This window comes from Crinia signifera, chromosome 5 (assembly GCF_055691185.1).
Source record: "Crinia signifera chromosome 5, ASM5569118v1, whole genome shotgun sequence".
Taxonomy (NCBI): domain Eukaryota; kingdom Metazoa; phylum Chordata; class Amphibia; order Anura; family Myobatrachidae; genus Crinia; species Crinia signifera.
This window is the reverse complement of record NC_139221.1, coordinates 15,110,013-15,130,135: the sequence shown is the minus strand read 5'-3', so window position 1 is coordinate 15,130,135 and position 20,123 is coordinate 15,110,013. Positions and strand designations below refer to the sequence as shown.

The 20,123-nt window shown below is 43.6% G+C and overlaps 1 protein-coding gene across 3 annotated transcripts in view; it reads left to right on the top strand.

Moving 5' to 3' along the window:
• The window catches only part of SYBU (syntabulin), a 41,507-nt gene extending 28,273 nt beyond the window's left edge, over nucleotides 1-13,234 (top strand). For 2 of the 3 annotated variants that reach the window (XM_083186709.1, XM_083186707.1), the window contains 5 exons: nucleotides 2,983-3,088; nucleotides 4,389-4,442; nucleotides 7,035-7,232; nucleotides 8,978-9,127; nucleotides 10,414-13,234. In XM_083186709.1, the coding sequence (XP_083042835.1) occupies nucleotides 2,983-3,088; nucleotides 4,389-4,442; nucleotides 7,035-7,232; nucleotides 8,978-9,127; nucleotides 10,414-11,509 (1,604 nt within the window). In that variant the 3' untranslated portion in view covers nucleotides 11,510-13,234. The remainder of the gene's footprint in view (nucleotides 1-2,982; nucleotides 3,089-4,388; nucleotides 4,443-7,034; nucleotides 7,233-8,977; nucleotides 9,128-10,413) is intronic. The other variant, XM_083186708.1, reaches the window with a different exon arrangement.
• The last annotated feature ends 6,889 nt before the right edge of the window (nucleotides 13,235-20,123 follow it).

Below are 20,123 nucleotides of genomic sequence, written 5' to 3'. Positions count from 1 at the left end.
ATCCGCGGCTAGCAACCACATAGGCTGCCGCTGGCTCTGAGTGGGACAACGGTCCCCCACTGTCCTATGGTTCTCCTTATCTGTTCTAAAACCCCTCTTCCATGTATAAATATTGAATGTAATGTTAACCAAATACCAATTGCGGCTTTGAAGCAGTGGGAGAGGTGCTGCCCTAATTATTGATTTGTTTCTCTGTGCAGTTTTCTCCATGTGATTATGTGTAAACTTGCAGCCGTGGGCTGGTTACTTATTGTAGGGATCAGTCTTCATTAATCCTTGGTAGATAGCTGTTGATTTGGCAACATACAGATATTTACTTGCTATCCTACAACAATTGGTCCAAATCTCTGTGTATGGACGTATGTATTTGGCAAAATTATAATGTTATTGGAGCAGCATGCTAGGGTTTGATAGCAGTGAGTTGACTATTATTAGCTATCTTTCTGGCATCTTCCTCATACATATTTAAACAATTACCTCACCTATTCTGTATCTGGGTACGTACCAGACTATTTACCTAAGGGTGAAAGTCTATGTCCTTTTTGAATTAGTGAATACACACCATCCAATCACTATTTTAAATAGTGAACAGTGATTACCCAATTACATCTATAATAGAATCTGAATGGGGCATATATTGATAGAAGATCTATGTTTAACATGCGCTAATATTCCAAAAACATATCAAGGGCACTAGCATAATAATTTTTGTATATTGGACATAAGGAGGCTCAGATTGAGGCAGATATTGTACAGTGTGTATATATGTAAATACTTTGTTTGTCTATTTTTTGTCATTTTTTGCTTTGACCAATGATTAGACCCCTATCACTTATCTAAGTGACACCCATAACATCAATGGTGTATGATTGATGGGGAATATGATGGTCATCACATTTTTTTGCAAAAAATTTGGCAGACAAACAAGTGCTGACTATACCAATACGTAATGGGCATTAAATATTTTCGCAGGAAATATGAATAAAAGCACACAACTAAAAGTGTTTAATTTTAAATAACTATTTATTTATATATTTTTCTCATAAATTATACAATTTATGCACAAGCAGACAAAAAAAAACATTAAAAAGTAAAAAAACAAAAAAAAAAAATTTCTTTCAGAATAACTTTTATAGGGGACTCAGAGTGCACCCCACCCGAGTTTCTTTTTCTCCCCCCGTGTTCCTTAGACAAACTTATTATAACTCGGGGGTGAACCACTGAGCATCACTTATAGAACATAGAACCCAACAGGGTCAAGGTCACTAGGTGATGTTAATCACAAAAATGAAAGTATAATTATTATCAGACGAGTCCCCTTATCATAAACTAATACCTAAATTGTAGTACCCTTATCAACTAGTGCAGTTCCCCATTCCCATTTCGCAAAAAACTACCGGGGACATGGTATGTAACTGGCACTACCGGTGACATGGTATGTAACTGGCACTACCGGCGACATGGTATGTAACTGGCCACTACTGTGGGCATCTGTAACTGGCACTACCAGGGACATGGTATGTAACTGGCCACTACTGTGGGCATCTGTAACTGGCACTACCAGGGACATGGTATGTAACTGGCCACTACTGAGGACATATGTAACTGGCACTACCGGGGACATGGTATGTAACTGGCACTACCGGTGACATGGTATGTAACTGGCACTACCGGCGACATGGTATGTAACTGGCACTACCGGCGACATGGTATGTAACTGGCCACTACTGTGGGCATCTGTAACTGGCACTACCAGGGACATGGTATGTAACTGGCCAATACTGTGGGCATCTGTACCTGGCACTGCTGGAGAAATGATATGTAACTGGCACTACTGAGGACATGATATGTAACTGGCACTACTGAGGACATGATATGTAACTGGCCACTACTGTGGGCATCTGTAACTGGCACTGCTGGAGAAATGATATGTAACTGGCACTACTGAGGATATGATTTGTAACTGGCACATCTGTAACTGTCACTGCTGGAGAAATGATATGTAACTGGCACTACTGAGGACATGATTTGTAACTGGCCACTACTGGGGACATATGTAACTGTCACTGCTGGAGAAATGGTATGCAACTGGCACTACTGGGGACATGATTTGTAAATGGCCACTACTGGGGACATCTGTAACTGTCACTGCTGGAGAAATGATATGTAACTGGCACTACTGAGTGAGGACCTGATATGTCACTGGCTACTACTGTGGGCATCTGTAACTGGCACTGCTGGAGAAATGATATGTAACTGGCACTACTGAGGACATGATTTGTAACTGGCACATCTGTCACTGCTGGAGAAATGATATGTAACTGGCACTACTGAGGACATGATTTGTAACTGGCCACTACTGGGGACATCTGTAACTGTCACTGCTGGAGAAATGGTATGCAACTGGCACTACTGGGGACCTGATATGTAACTGGCCACTACTGTGGGCATCTGTTACTGGCACTGCTGGAATAATATGTAACTGGCACTACTGTGGGCATCTGTAACTGGCACTGCTGGAGAAATGGTATGTAACTGGCACTACTGGGGACATTGTAACTGGCACTACTGGGGACATGATATGTAACTGGCCCTACTGTGGGCATCTGTAACTGGCACTGCTGGAGAAATTATATGTAACTGGCACTGCTGGGGCCTTCTGTAACTGGCACTACTGGGGACATCTGAACAATGCACAAATAAAATATATTTATGTGTATTTCAAGTGGTGGGGTGTACTGCATTGCACTGAGATACATAGTATATCCTACCCACTATGCTCCCATAGCATGTTACATGTGTCCGGCAGAGGAACGCTAACTTCACGTGACTCATACATGTAACTGTGACCTCTGGCTGTGTCCATCATGCCTACAAAATGGTTATGTACAGAATTGTCCTGTGAGCGATTTGATTGGTTCCTGGTTCTCCTGCAGATGTTTGGCAACATAATCACATTGTGTCTTTCTTTTCCGGTTTCAGGAAGTGAAGCAGATTTCAGTTCATCCAGCAGTACGGGCAGCATATCCGCCCCGGAGGTCCATAAGAATGCTGTGCCAGGGGGCAAGAAGGCCTCATTCTCACGCAAGTAAGAGCTTGCTCCTGGGCACCTGTGGACGGCACTGTCTGAGATGTTGCATATGGGGGGGGGGGGGGGGATTTGCTCCATTCGGGTGCGAACAGCCGCCAGTGCTGACTTATGATGTTCCGTAATTTTGATGAGCTGGGAACTAGTATTCTATGAATAAAAAGTTTGGGCATATTGCATAGTTTTAGAACTTTTATTAAAGGTTTTTTTCTTGCATGACCTATACTATACCGAGAGCCAATCAGCATTTAGAGCCACCTCGGGAAACTCTGATTATGTTAATGAAGCCGGAAAAGTCTGTGTGACCTTATTAGGCTACCAACACCTTGGCTTCTGCTTCTTCCATCATTATTACATTATATGGACCAGTGGCGGATCCAGAGGGTGGGCTGCAGCACAGTTCAAAATTCAAATAGGGGAGCCACTCCCACTGCCACCAACTGTCATTCCAACCTGACTCACTGGCTGTTGGTGTTGCTCCCCTATTTTGAACTGTGCTGCAGCCCTACAGATCCCCCCCCCCCCCCCCGCCCAGCTGGAGCCCCCACTGATAGCTACTGAGCTACTGTTATTCACATAGACCAGTGGTTCCACAAGGTCCTCAAAGCAACTCAACAGTCCAGTTTTGAGAAGGATATTCATGCTTAGACACAGGTGTGACTTAAGTAGTACCTACAGTAAGTCAGTTTGATTATAACATCTGTGCATAAGCAGGGGGATGCCCCTAAAAGCCTGGGGTGCCTTGGGGATTGTGTTTGGAAACCATTGGTATAGACACTAGTTACTCCTGTGTAAGTGGGTATGGAATAAATCTCCACCAGTCAGGATTCCTACAATCGTTTCTCTAACATCGGATCGGAGAAACGACCGTCGGAATTGCGACTGTTGGTGAGTCATCCAGAACCCGTATAAGTATGGAGGAGGGGTATAGATTAAAGTTAAAAAGTTACACCATGATTTATTTCCACTGCTACAGTCTACCAAATATATTGGCCAATAAACCTGAAATCGCTGACCTCTTTATAGCAATGATGAAATCCATCTGAATTCCAGGCCGCAATCTGTCTGCCCTATAGTACAAATCCTCCTCCTTAAAGACCTCTGTCTGTTTGAGTCTTCCTTTATAAAGCCTGTTTATAAAACAAGTTACAGCTGGCATACCGTGGTGGGCATGGAAGAGGGTGGCATAGCGAATTCATGTGTACATAAATCCGGGGGACTATTCTCTAAGCATTTATATTTATTCTATCAAATCTGACGGATAATCGCAATTCATTTCTTCTATCTCCTGTACCGGAAGGCTGCCTTACCGCACAGAGACTCAAAAACGCACCCCCAGGATAACGGCAGAGAGGTGACTGCATGTGCATCATCCTGTGTAATGTGATGTGCACCATCACATGCAACACACTGTCACAGCGTGCAATCATTCAACATTGTACGCACACGCATGGAGGGGGGGGGGGGGGGTGTTACTATATCATCGCAACATCCTGTTGTTTACATGAAATTCATTGTCATGTTGGTGGTGGTAGGTGTTATAACTTCCTGGCCACCTCCTGTGCTTTTCAGCCATGGTTTCCATCATCTGACAGAGCGCTTTGCTATTGAACTGCTCTACAACACCGCTTGGTCAGGCCAGATACATGGCTAAAAAGCACAGAATTCATAATAAATTAATGTATTTTAAGTACAATTTGCAGAATGGAATGTTCAAAGTGGCCTCGAAAGGAAAAATGTATTTAGGAATAAATCTATTTTTGTTTGTGTTTGGCTTTGGTACCTGCTGCGTTTTGAAGTCCTGCATGTGCATATTCCTCCTTATGGTGTACTATATATAGACTCTATGTGTAAAGCAATGCTACATAGTTGGGTAGGCGATTGGATTCCATTTACAAAGCACAAACCACTTACAGTTTCTGTCTTGTGGAAATAATTTGCAACATTGGGGGAAAAAGATTTTTTTTTTTTTTCATGTTTTCCCAAATGATATATAGTGCAGCCGACTCTTGTGGCAGGTTGATGTATCTACAAGTACAGTACAGTAATGTTCTGTCAAAGTGTTACTCATTATTATTATTATCATTTATTTATATGGCACCACAAATTTGACAAGTTAGACACTGACAAAAGTTAGACATGCCAACTAACGCAATATCTTGACAATTGTCTTTTTATTTTTTAAACCAACTTGTTCATACTTTACCATCCCAGTGGGCATAGAGGGTGAATAAAATAGCTTGCTGAGCACAGCGAGGTACTAATGCATGTCTAACTTTTGTCAACCTAGACCTGGTCTGTGAGCTATACTACACCCCTTTGGCCCATGAGTTCCACGAAATCATTAAATGTATCGCTCATGGAGTGAATAGTCTAGTGTGTACCCAGCATTAGAGTCTCCATCAGATTTTCAAGGCACCCCCCCCCCCCCCCCCCCCGCCAGCAAAAATGTGGCAAGACTTGTAGTTTCACAACAGCTGGAGGGCCATAGTTTTGACATGCCTGCCACAGCCGCCAGTGGCATTCTGCAAAATTGCTCTTCAGACAGGATCTCTCCAGCCTACACCCCCCAACTCATCAGTATTTGTATTGCCAAGGAAGGGAAGAGAAAAAGAGATTGGTGGGGGCACCCTTATGTCACAGAGAAATATGTAGCTTAAATTGCAATTTTAAAATTTTATATATTTATAAATCACTCTGAGCGGCTATTTGCTCTGGCGCCCCCGTACGCAAATAGTTAAGAAAATATGGGGGAACTGTTCCTGATCTGTCTGTCAGCTGAGCGCCAGTCACGTGCGTGCAAATTCCGACGTACGTTTCGCTGGGTGCTTGGTCATGGGAGGTGACCTCCCATTGACTATCTTTAGGCTTCTAATTAGATGGATACGACTAAGGGTGGTGGACCATAACATGGTCCTTCTACTGTACCACAACCGAAGAGTTGATGACATTTCTAAATACATTTTTCTATTTTCCTCCCTTTGCTGTCATTAATTGTATCATGCATAATGAACGTGGATCCAATATATAAATCACAATGCGTTGCCCCTTTGTTACAAAGGGTATCCTGAATTTATTAGCAGACCTGATGGTGCAGCCTCGACCATTAGGTGGCTCAGAATTTACAGTATTTTATTATTATTGCTACAATTGTTACTTTGCTATTGGCACATGAAGTATATAGGGAAGGAGCTGCCAATCCTGGCACGTACCAGCTGCCTGCCCACTAGTAAATTTTTGGCTGCGGTTGAATTGCTAAGTAGACGATATTGCTGGGGTGCGGAAATGCGAATAGTTTGGTACTCTTTACCTAGAAGGGCACCCATCGCGGCCATTGCATGTACCAAAAAATCGCATGCGATGTGACCGACGCGATTACCGCGATTTCCCATAGGGAACAATGTTAAATGTCCCAATTGACCCGATTTTCCATAGGAAACAATGTTAAAAGGCCCACAGAGGCCAAATAGGCACCCTGAAGTGTGAAATGGGCCCCCCAATTGTTAACGCCACCCCACGATCAACTTCAACCCGAAGCGTGGTGAGCGCAGCAAGCCCATGAGGGGCGGCTGTACGCGTCCTACGACCTTTTCATACCCCCACTATCCACGTCGGCGTGGAGTTGAGAATAGAAAGTGTGGCGAGCGCAGCGAGCCACCGAGCCCGAAGCGTGGCGAACGGACACCTCACCTTTTTTCCTTACGATGCCCACGATCAAAATCGTGGGCGCCCTTCTAGGTAAAGAGTACCAATATTTTTACTATGACATTGATACAGTGTACCATGGTTATAATGCATGAATAACGTTGGCATGTTCCATATTGGTGGGGTTTTTTTTGGGGTTGTGATAAAAAGTTGCCCTCATCCTGTTCTGTGCCCTTAACTTTTTAAATCCATATTGAATTTTTGTTTTTGTGGTTTTCTTTCTTCTGTGTGTGCTCTCCAGCCGGGTGTCTCCTGGGCAGGGACACAACTGTTCCTCGGGGAAACCGGTGCACAGTCCCACTGTCCCTCGTGACCTCTTCTCCGTGATGTACAGAAGTCCGTTGAGCCCGGCCAACGTTAATGATGCGTATGGAGTCTCCTCTCCCAGCAGCAGTAACTCCGGCTCCTATAAAGGCAGCGATACTAGTCCCACCATGAGGTATGGACTTCCCCAAGCGGCAGAGGCATGCCTGTAATGTTCCCAGCTGAGATGCCGATGTGGTCATTGGGGACAGACTTTTCATTCTCCTATGGTCAGCAGAATACATATTATTTAGGGCAGGCATATCCAAACTGTGGTCCTCCTGCTGTTGTGCAACTACACATCCCAGCATGCCTTGCCATAGTTTTAGCATTCCCTACTAGCAAAACTGTGGCAAGGCATGGTGGGACTTGTAGTTTCACAACAACTGGAGGGTTGTAGTTTGGACATGCCTGATTTAGGGGGTATTTATCAAATCTCGGGGAGAGATAAGTACAGTACTAACCAATCGGCTTGTAATTGACATGTTAAAGGCTTGAAAAGTGATAAAGTGGAGAGAGAGAGATCAAGTACCAACCAATCTGCTTCTAAGTTTCATGTTACAGGCGGTGTTTGAAATATGTCAGGAGATGTTTGATTGGTTCTCTCACATTTTTATCTTTTACCCTGCTTTGATAAATACCCCTGTAATCATATTGTACAATTCTATAGCCAACCTTTCTGTGTGAGATGCATGTGTCTCTCTGGTAGCTTATATACACTCAGCCTCATCTGTTCCTTGGTGTATAGTGCCCACTAGTGGTCGCTCACTGCACAGTCCTCTAATTGCTGCTTTAACCCTTACTGATTACATGTACTATGGGGGTAATTCAGAGCTGATCACACAGCTACGATCAGGTAAATGCAGCTGTGCTATAGTGAAATCCCTCCGTGCGAGTTAATATGTATGGCTAGCAAAGACTTTGCAGCTGTGCGAAAATGTACAAATCCATTTGGAAGACGCTCACCATCGATTTTTATTTTTTCCCACTGGCCACCAGTCCCCGCAGGCTTAGAGTAGCCAGGGACTTACTCAGCAGCTGCAATGAAACACACCCTCCCCTAAAACGCCTGGGAACGCCTGCTTTTTCCTTGACACTTCCAGCGTTTTTCTGGCACGCCTTTGTTTTCCTTAACACTCCTATTGAGCAGCCGGTTACCACCCCCGGACACCTACTTCCTGTCAATAACCTTGCGAACCGCTTGCAAATAGAAAAAAGTAGCAGGACTTCATTGCTGGATGGTGTCGCACATGTGCGTTGCTGCCCATACACATGTGCAGTACATCGATAATCGGCCGCTGTGCAAATATGTGTTTTCTTACAAAGACTGTTCACATCCTGCTCATACTTGCCCACCCTCCCTGAATGGCCAGGAGGGTCCTGCAAATCGGGTCGCCCTCCCGGCCCCCTGGGAAGGTGGGCAAGTCTGCCGCATTACCGCCACAACCCCCGCCAGCGCTCCTCCCTTCCCCGCTGTATAAAATCTGGTGTTTCGGGAGTCCGCGGGGAGGGGCTTAAATTACGCAAATTGGAGTGAGGGGGCAAATGTACTAAGCATTGGCGAGTGATAAAGTAACAAGAGATCAAGTACCAGCAATCAGTTCCTATCATGTTACAGACTGTGTTTGAATAATGGCAGTTATGAGCTGGTTGGCTGGTACTTGAACTCTAAATCTGCCTCTAAATTCCCTACAATACACACCTTTTATGGGAACTGAACCCAAGACCTCAGTCTTCTGAGGTAGCAATGCTCACCACTGTTCACACTACAGAAGATTGAGGGGACAGAAGCACATATTAAACTTTTTTAGTTTTTGTAATACCTCGTAGTTGTCATTCTGCAAATTCCAAATCCTTCTGTCTTTTCCTCTTCTCCCATAGGCGCGGTGTGCGATACACCACTTGCAGCAATAACCACGGTATCAAACCGCCTTCTCCTGAGCAGTATCTGACGCCATTACAGCAGAAGGAGGTGTGCATCCGCCACCTGAACGCAAAGCTGAAAGAGTCCCGGGGTGCTCTCCAGGAGAGGTATCTGTTCCTAGTTATGTGCTTGCTGTGGGATAATGAGGTTTGACTTCAGGTGGAGTGTTTCTCCGCTGTACAGGAAAACTGCAGTAAGCAAACGCCCTCTCTATCGTCGAGCTACAAGACTTGATGATAATTGTGCCATCCACTTGTAGTGTTCTGTACTTGCCCCTTTATTTGGCAACAAGCACAACATCGTTCCCCACTTCATATACTGTAGTTATTATGGTCTATATGGACGGTCAGGTCACACAGTCTTTACATTATGTTCATTCCCTGTTCCTTGGTCATTCTGTTCCGCAGCCAGGATAGGAATTTGCAAACACAACTTCCCCATGAGACCAGATATACTGTATATAGTGAATATGATGTCTCAAAACCTGAACTGTAGAGGCAGAGTTTGGGGAAACTCTGCCTTAGCCGGGATGCAGTTATAATGCCGTCAGTCTTAATACAGGTGCCAAAATCCCAGCCCGCTGCCACAACGTTGGCACCGATATTGCAACATTAGTGAAGATGCCAACAGCCATATTTTAACAATCCGCGGCCATTTTTGCCAACCCTCTGATTTTCCAACACAGCAGTCGGAACATTGAATTCAGAGTTCTTGCCGAGCGGAATGAAAATGGGCGGAGATTCTGACTGTCCAACAGTCTGAATCCCACATTGACTAACCCCCTCAGTAGGTTTAATATACTTATTCTACAATAGTCATCCCTCTATCCCCACTCTCTAAGGACATACAGGGGATAAGGTCTTGTGATGGGAATAGCTTGTATGATTTAATATTGGGTAAGACTACAAATAATAAATGCTACTTAGTTACACGTGTGACAGATGCAGTTGAGTCCTAAAATTATATTCTCAATAGAGGCCCATTGTGGCACCAACAAATAACATTGTCAAGTATCATAAAATAAACCTTTTGAATTCTAATATATTATTATTCCCGGCCGAAACCTCACATTCTGAAAACTTCTGCCCTGGTCAAATTCAAAGATTTTTTTTTTTTTAAATCATTGTTAAAATAATTAGACTTTCACGACCAATCTTGGCAGCCTTGGTGACCTGTAGTTTGACCCTCTTGCCAATGTTTGTAACCATGGAAATAATCTTTATATTTCAAATTGCAACAAGTGTGTTTCTGTATTTTAAGCGGGTATTCCTTTCACCTGCTTAAAACACATTATTTTGCTAGTTTTAGTGTCAGGGTTTTTTAATTTTTTTAATTGTAGGTTGTCATTTAAATGACATATTTGAGGTTCTGACCATTCTTTCTGAAATTGCAGGGAATCTGAAATAGAAGACTTGAAATCTCAGCTAGCCCGTATGAGAGAAGACTGGATTGAAGAGGAGTGCCATCGTGTTGAGGCCCAGCTTGCCCTGAAAGAAGCCCGTAAGGAAATAAAACAACTGAAGCAGTTTATCGAGACGATGAAAGACAGCTTGGCCGAGAAGGACAAAGGAATCCAGAAACATTTCATAGACATAAATATTCAAAACCAGAAACTGGAGACACTGCTGCGCAGGATGGAGTTGGCCCAGGATGAGGCATTCAGAGATGAACCGTGCTTGGACTACATTTGCAGATCTCCGGGAGCTTCTCTGACGGAGAGTGCTATGTATGATAAAATGTCAGAAGGACTACAAATGGAAGACCAATCCACCGAGGAAATGGCAGACTGTGATCTGCTCTTGAATGATGACTTTGCAAACAGAGATGATCTGTACGAGGAGTGCATGATGGAAACCAGGAGTGACCTTGGTAGTCTGACCAATCTGAATTCTACATTGTTGGCCGGCATTCGTTTTGAGAAGGATGATGAGAAAGTGCATTCAAAATGGGCTCAAGGTTCGCTCTGGATGGAGCAGGCAATCCAGACAGATGTTGTTCCTTACAGCCTGGACCTTGAAAACCTCATTCTCAAGATTTTTAAATCCCACAATGACAGTCCGATTGATACATCATCCTCTTTTTTACATGGCATCCAATTTATATGTTCTGCCGGTTCCGCAAGTGTAATTGACTTGACTCCCAATGATCCAAATTCAGCCATCCTTTTATCCCCAGATTCCATGTATTGTGATCTACATCCCGTTGCCTTCTCAAATCGTGCCATGAAAGAACTTGATTTTGACGGACCTTCCCTGCGACCATCCTGTAAAGGGATATCGCAAACCGGTCTGGCCAAAACACACTGGAGCGACCATTTTTTAGCCGATCTCTTAGCTGTGGCTGTGCCTATTGTCCCAACAGTTTTATGGGCGTTCAATACGCAGAGAGGAAATCCTGACCCTGTTTTCAACATTGGTACTATGATGCGGGGCTGCTGCTTAATGGCTTTACATACGCTACGCAAAACCTCTGATGGTTCTTGTGTTTAGAACATAGCATATTCTGGGGGGGTGGTCAGTTAGGGGCCAATTCAATCACACACGTGCTGCCAGTGGTATGACTTGCTACCATGATCATTGTCATGCGCGTAGAGCACATCTCTCGAAGATGTTCGTGTGTCTTTGAATATGCCCCTTTGTGTGATGATAGACCATTATATGTAGCAATGATGGCATTTAGCATCTCTTAAAAAGAAATGTCCCCTTTAGGAAAGCCAAAATGAGTTTACTTTTTTGGGTTATTTTATACTTTACCGTTTGGGTTAAACTTTTCAACCCTTTTCTAAATGCCCTAATGTATGGTCTGCTATCTCACCATCTGACCCTGGTTTTATTTTATTTTTTGCAATTAAGGACAGGTGGCATCCCCATTCCACGAATTTCCAGAATTGTCAGATATAACTGTACCTCATCTTAAATGGGGAGCTGTGTATTATCTGTCATTTGTTGTTTTTTGTTCTCTAATAATCTATTAGAAGTCCTAAAATATTAACTTAATTTCAATAATTCAGTGTTCCTTTTGCTAAGCACTTTCTATAGACTGCATGATGTAATTGCAGCCAATAAGAGGACCCTGTTAGCATTCCTAAGTTGCACTGCACTGAGAAGTGATATTGAAGGAGTAGTGTTATACTAGGCTTCCATTACACCCGCTAGGTGGACCATTGTTAGATTATAGAGTTAGAATGGTACTTTCCCGTTTGTATCATTGACCACAGCACGTAGAGCACTTATCAAATTGAGTAACTTCAATTTGACACTACTTTACCTAAGTTTTCGTTTTGCACTTTATCACCGAACCCTCTCAAAGCTTCTTTTGAAGCAACCAAAAAATGAATAATAAAAAAAAAAGATGGCTTTTCTTTTTCCCCCTTTTTTATAAATTGCACTAAAATACTAAAGGAATAAAAAGTTTTTGAATTTAAAATGTTTAAGTAATTAAACTTCAAAGTTGTTGAATTGTAATTTTTTTTTATTTCAAAGTTATTGAGTTTATATTGTTTGTTTAGAAGTTATTGGATTTCCAAGTTATTGAGTTAAAATAGTTTATTTCAAAGTTTATTGAATTTCAAAGTTGGTAAATTTTAAAGTTATTTAAAATGTATTTGAATTTTCAAAGCTTTGAATCTAAACTCTTTATTTAAAATGTTGCACTTCAGTTCGAAAACAGATTTGTAGTGCAGTTGGGCTGCACTTTAATGAGTTTATTCTATGCTTATTGTGTGATTTTTCTCATTGTTCTGCACTCGTTCATCAGCACTGGGAAGATACTGACCTCAAAGTACTCTTGTTTAATGTTGTCTACTCTTTTGTGTATTTGTATATGAAAGCGTTTCAAATTCTCCGAGCAAAGCTGCTGTTCTCCACGTCATTTCATAGGGCCCCAGTTTCCGCTGTAGGTATGCTTGGCTATCTGTGAAGTATTTCTTGTTACCTATGGTAATGTCTGTTTTATTGGTAACTGCATTGTATCAGAGCATGTTCGTACTGAAAGATGTGCCTGTATTTAAGAGGTTTATTGGAAGTGTTTACAGCATAAAACGGCATGATGAGGTGTATTTATTTACTTTAACGTGTATAGCAATTATAATAAAAATGTACAAGTGGACAGTTCCTTAATGAATTAATAGTATTTATTCTGTGTTGCTGTATGCAAAGATAATTTGCTTGTCTGTATGTACAGATCATTAAATAAACTAACCCTTGTCGACTCGCCTTCTGTGATGGTATTTTGAGACTGCAACTAAAACATTTTCTCTTTTCATTCTGCAATTTAAAATGCTAGGCAATATAGTAGTGTGACCAGCTTAAGGATGAGTACACGCTAGACCAGTGGTTCTCGAACTGTGGGGCAGATTTATTAAGCTTGGAGAAGAGATAAACTGGAGATAAAGCGGAGAAAAGGTAAAAGGAGATAAAGCTGATTGGCTGTGCTTTATCTTCTTTTACCTTTTCTCCGCTTTATCTCCAGTTTATCTCTTCTCCAAGCTTAATAAATCTGCCCCTGTGGGTGCTGACCATCTCAGGATGGGGTTGTGACTCCATGTTGCTGACTGTCAGGCTCATGATTCTTCTGATCTCCCAGCCAGTGGTCCAAGGAGTCTGAGAAATCAGTTGAATGGTCTGTTATTTCAGACTCCTTGGATCACTGGCTGGGAGATCTTAGGAGTTATCAGAAAGCTCCGCCCCCCCCCCCCCCTCCCCAGTACTCTTCCTCTCCTATCCCGCCCACCAGCAAACTGCATTCTGGGATCCCTCTTGTAAGTGTGGCATAGGGATGGTAATCCGGGGGCACTAGGAGTTGCGGTTCCAAAAAGCAGCAGCAGGGGAGTACTAAGCACAATTGTAAAAGAAAAAGGTTTTCGCTGCGCTCTAATCAGCTGCTCGATAGGGAAGGGTTAAGCAATATGGTTGATTAAATCAAGCGCTTGTATTATTGTGCATGCCGGAAAAAAATGAGATAAAAAGTAAAATAAAGAAAATTAAAAATAATAATGATAATAAGAAACACTATGATATACAAAGTGGTTTGCTTAAAATGTTTACAGCTCCTTCTGGAGCTATTGGAGTTTTTGCCTCTGTAATTGGGACTTGGAGCGCAGTTTAGTTGTAATTTCGGGGTGATTTTCCGGAGGTTGCCGTTGGTAATATTCGGGAGCGTTGGTTTCCCTACCTTTCCCTAGTCTTACCTCCCCTTGCGATGTTCTTCAACGTACCGGCGTTTCTCTCCGTCCCCGTCTTCTTGCGCTGTTCAGCGTGGCTGCTAAACGAAACCGGAAGTCGCAGTCCGTGCTTCCGACAGCGGCAAGTGTGCTTCTCTCCTGCGTCCCTCTCTCCAACGCGTTTCAAGGCGTTAGCCTCTTTGTCAAGGATGGTGGCTGATTGATTTAGCCCCTGGTTTTATAGCGTTGTAGCTTGGAAAAAACTTTTTTTCTTTTTGTGTCTTAAAAAACTTTATTAGTCAAAAAAACGGAAGTCCGTCTCAGTTTTGGCGGCATGCACATGGTGATCAATAATATTTCCATTAAGGTTGTTTTGACGATATATATGGGAATAATCTATCAAAATGAGATATATATATATATATTTTGGGTGCGGCCCGGCACTCACCGCAAATGTCCAGCTGCCCTGGTGCCCGCCTATGTAAACAGGTAGATCAAAGAAGAAAAGACTGGCACTCCGGGGTCTTCAAAAAGTGCTGTATTAGATGGCAACAAGCGTCCAACGTTTCGGGGGTTGTCCCCCTTTGTCAAGGTGCGTGGTGATAACAAGCAAAAACAAAGTGAGTGCTTACCTTATAAAGGGTGACATGTAGGAGACGTGTGCTGCCGTTTGCCGCGCTCCTGCCGCCGTCTGGCGTGTAAGGCGGAAGTGACTGGGTGAAACTCCCGTCTCCTTCCGTTCAGTGAAGCGCTGTGAAGCGCAAGCCTGGTGGTCGTCATGGTGACCATCCAGTGTTGAGTGTTACGTGCCCGGCGGCTGGTGATTGGCTCACGGCATGTCACGGCTCCTATTACAAGAGAAACAAATTTTCAATAAAGTGCGTGCAGTACATTCTATAGTGATTCTTGCGATAAACATCATTGTGACATATGGAGAAATGTTTCAAAACGAGTGATGCAGATTGCTAGTGCATAGATAAAGATGCGCTACACGAGTGTGCGCAATAGATATGTGAAGAGTGATCTGTGTAATGATAACACCTCCAGATGTGAATGGGGAGTTTCCTATGCAACACTTTTATTGGTAAGCTGCTCAATCAGAGGTCTGTCATTCAGGTGCCAACAGGGAGGGGTAAATCTGGTTAGGAAAAAAAAACAGTTTGTATCCCTATTGCACACTGAATGAGAAATATACATATAATAATCAGATAATACAGAGATCTTGGTTGCATATATCTGCAGATATAGGGTTAAGCCCCCAGGCCGTACGTCAAGGCGTCTCTGTCACTGGGGGTCCCTAACACTGGGTATGGGTCTGGGGTGTGAGCCCCCAACATGCCGACACAGGCTGACTACTCCAGGGCAGCACACAAATGAAAGTTAGTAGGTGTTAAATAAGAAGCACATAAGTGCTATGTAGGGAGGTGAAGGTGTGATTAAAATAATACATACAATAGGGAAAAAACATAAATGTTAATAAAGTGTTAGGGTGTGCTACCCTGGAGCAGACCAGCCATACCAACAAAGGGGGAATCACACTCCCAAACCCATCCCATGCACAATAACAAATTTATGGGCCTAATAGCCCAGTGTAAGGCCACATGATAATGGCTTACAACATCTGAGAGCCAGCTTACCTGGAGATACCCCTGGCTTCTCCAATGGCACTCAGGTGTCAGCAATCCCTCCTATTGCTGACCCATCTATGCCTCTCAACTGCACAACACTTTTATTGGTAAGCTGCTCAATCAGAGGTCTGTCATTCAGGTGCCAACAGGGAGGGGTAAATCTGGTTAGGAAAAAAAAACAGTTTGTATCCCTATTGCACACTGAATGAGAAATATACATATAATAATCAGATAATACAGAGATCTTGGTTGCATATATCTGCAGATATAGGGTTAAGCCCCCAGGCCGTACGTCAAGGCGTCTCTGTCACTGGGGGTCCCTAACACTGGGTATGGGTCTGGGGTGTGAGCCCCCAACATGCCGACACAGGCTGACTACTCCAGGGCAGCACACAAATGAAAGTTAGTAGGTGTTAAATAAGAAGCACATAAGTGCTATGTAGGGAGGTGAAGGTGTGATTAAAATAATACATACAATAGGGAAAAAACATAAATGTTAATAAAGTGTTAGGGTGTGCTACCCTGGAGCAGACCAGCCATACCAACAAAGGGGGAATCACACTCCCAAACCCATCCCATGCACAATAACAAATTTATGGGCCTAATAGCCCAGTGTAAGGCCACATGATAATGGCTTACAACATCTGAGAGCCAGCTTACCTGGAGATACCCCTGGCTTCTCCAATGGCACTCAGGTGTCAGCAATCCCTCCTATTGCTGACCCATCTATGCCTCTCAACTGCACAACACTTTTATTGGTAAGCTGCTCAATCAGAGGTCTGTCATTCAGGTGCCAACAGGGAGGGGTAAATCTGGTTAGGAAAAAAAACAGTTTGTATCCCTATTGCACACTGAATGAGAAATATACATATAATAATCAGATAATACAGAGATCTTGGTTGCATATATCTGCAGATATAGGGTTAAGCCCCCAGGCCGTACGTCAAGGCGTCTCTGTCACTGGGGGTCCCTAACACTGGGTATGGGTCTGGGGTGTGAGCCCCCAACATGCCGACACAGGCTGACTACTCCAGGGCAGCACACAAATGAAAGTTAGTAGGTGTTAAATAAGAAGCACATAAGTGCTATGTAGGGAGGTGAAGGTGTGATTAAAATAATACATACAATAGGGAAAAAACATAAATGTTAATAAAGTGTTAGGGTGTGCTACCCTGGAGCAGACCAGCCATACCAACAAAGGGGGAATCACACTCCCAAACCCATCCCATGCACAATAACAAATTTATGGGCCTAATAGCCCAGTGTAAGGCCACATGATAATGGCTTACAACATCTGAGAGCCAGCTTACCTGGAGATACCCCTGGCTTCTCCAATGGCACTCAGGTGTCAGCAATCCCTCCTATTGCTGACCCATCTATGCCTCTCAACTGCACAACACTTTTATTGGTAAGCTGCTCAATCAGAGGTCTGTCATTCAGGTGCCAACAGGGAGGGGTAAATCTGGTTAGGAAAAAAAAAACAGTTTGTATCCCTATTGCACACTGAATGAGAAATATACATATAATAATCAGATAATACAGAGATCTTGGTTGCATATATCTGCAGATATAGGGTTAAGCCCCCAGGCCGTACGTCAAGGCGTCTCTGTCACTGGGGGTCCCTAACACTGGGTATGGGTCTGGGGTGTGAGCCCCCAACATGCCGACACAGGCTGACTACTCCAGGGCAGCACACAAATGAAAGTTAGTAGGTGTTAAATAAGAAGCACATAAGTGCTATGTAGGGAGGTGAAGGTGTGATTAAAATAATACATACAATAGGGAAAAAACATAAATGTTAATAAAGTGTTAGGGTGTGCTACCCTGGAGCAGACCAGCCATACCAACAAAGGGGGAATCACACTCCCAAACCCATCCCATGCACAATAACAAATTTATGGGCCTAATAGCCCAGTGTAAGGCCACATGATAATGGCTTACAACATCTGAGAGCCAGCTTACCTGGAGATACCCCTGGCTTCTCCAATGGCACTCAGGTGTCAGCAATCCCTCCTATTGCTGACCCATCTATGCCTCTCAACTGCACAACACTTTTATTGGTAAGCTGCTCAATCAGAGGTCTGTCATTCAGGTGCCAACAGGGAGGGGTAAATCTGGTTAGGAAAAAAAAACAGTTTGTATCCCTATTGCACACTGAATGAGAAATATACATATAATAATCAGATAATACAGAGATCTTGGTTGCATATATCTGCAGATATAGGGTTAAGCCCCCAGGCCGTACGTCAAGGCGTCTCTGTCACTGGGGGTCCCTAACACTGGGTATGGGTCTGGGGTGTGAGCCCCCAACATGCCGACACAGGCTGACTACTCCAGGGCAGCACACAAATGAAAGTTAGTAGGTGTTAAATAAGAAGCACATAAGTGCTATGTAGGGAGGTGAAGGTGTGATTAAAATAATACATACAATAGGGAAAAAACATAAATGTTAATAAAGTGTTAGGGTGTGCTACCCTGGAGCAGACCAGCCATACCAACAAAGGGGGAATCACACTCCCAAACCCATCCCATGCACAATAACAAATTTATGGGCCTAATAGCCCAGTGTAAGGCCACATGATAATGGCTTACAACATCTGAGAGCCAGCTTACCTGGAGATACCCCTGGCTTCTCCAATGGCACTCAGGTGTCAGCAATCCCTCCTATTGCTGACCCATCTATGCCTCTCAACTGCACAACACTTTTATTGGTAAGCTGCTCAATCAGAGGTCTGTCATTCAGGTGCCAACAGGGAGGGGTAAATCTGGTTAGGAAAAAAAAACAGTTTGTATCCCTATTGCACACTGAATGAGAAATATACATATAATAATCAGATAATACAGAGATCTTGGTTGCATATATCTGCAGATATAGGGTTAAGCCCCCAGGCCGTACGTCAAGGCGTCTCTGTCACTGGGGGTCCCTAACACTGGGTATGGGTCTGGGGTGTGAGCCCCCAACATGCCGACACAGGCTGACTACTCCAGGGCAGCACACAAATGAAAGTTAGTAGGTGTTAAATAAGAAGCACATAAGTGCTATGTAGGGAGGTGAAGGTGTGATTAAAATAATACATACAATAGGGAAAAAACATAAATGTTAATAAAGTGTTAGGGTGTGCTACCCTGGAGCAGACCAGCCATACCAACAAAGGGGGAATCACACTCCCAAACCCATCCCATGCACAATAACAAATTTATGGGCCTAATAGCCCAGTGTAAGGCCACATGATAATGGCTTACAACATCTGAGAGCCAGCTTACCTGGAGATACCCCTGGCTTCTCCAATGGCACTCAGGTGTCAGCAATCCCTCCTATTGCTGACCCATCTATGCCTCTCAACTGCACAACACTTTTATTGGTAAGCTGCTCAATCAGAGGTCTGTCATTCAGGTGCCAACAGGGAGGGGTAAATCTGGTTAGGAAAAAAAAACAGTTTGTATCCCTATTGCACACTGAATGAGAAATATACATATAATAATCAGATAATACAGAGATCTTGGTTGCATATATCTGCAGATATAGGGTTAAGCCCCCAGGCCGTACGTCAAGGCGTCTCTGTCACTGGGGGTCCCTAACACTGGGTATGGGTCTGGGGTGTGAGCCCCCAACATGCCGACACAGGCTGACTACTCCAGGGCAGCACACAAATGAAAGTTAGTAGGTGTTAAATAAGAAGCACATAAGTGCTATGTAGGGAGGTGAAGGTGTGATTAAAATAATACATACAATAGGGAAAAAACATAAATGTTAATAAAGTGTTAGGGTGTGCTACCCTGGAGCAGACCAGCCATACCAACAAAGGGGGAATCACACTCCCAAACCCATCCCATGCACAATAACAAATTTATGGGCCTAATAGCCCAGTGTAAGGCCACATGATAATGGCTTACAACATCTGAGAGCCAGCTTACCTGGAGATACCCCTGGCTTCTCCAATGGCACTCAGGTGTCAGCAATCCCTCCTATTGCTGACCCATCTATGCCTCTCAACTGCACAACACTTTTATTGGTAAGCTGCTCAATCAGAGGTCTGTCATTCAGGTGCCAACAGGGAGGGGTAAATCTGGTTAGGAAAAAAAAACAGTTTGTATCCCTATTGCACACTGAATGAGAAATATACATATAATAATCAGATAATACAGAGATCTTGGTTGCATATATCTGCAGATATAGGGTTAAGCCCCCAGGCCGTACGTCAAGGCGTCTCTGTCACTGGGGGTCCCTAACACTGGGTATGGGTCTGGGGTGTGAGCCCCCAACATGCCGACACAGGCTGACTACTCCAGGGCAGCACACAAATGAAAGTTAGT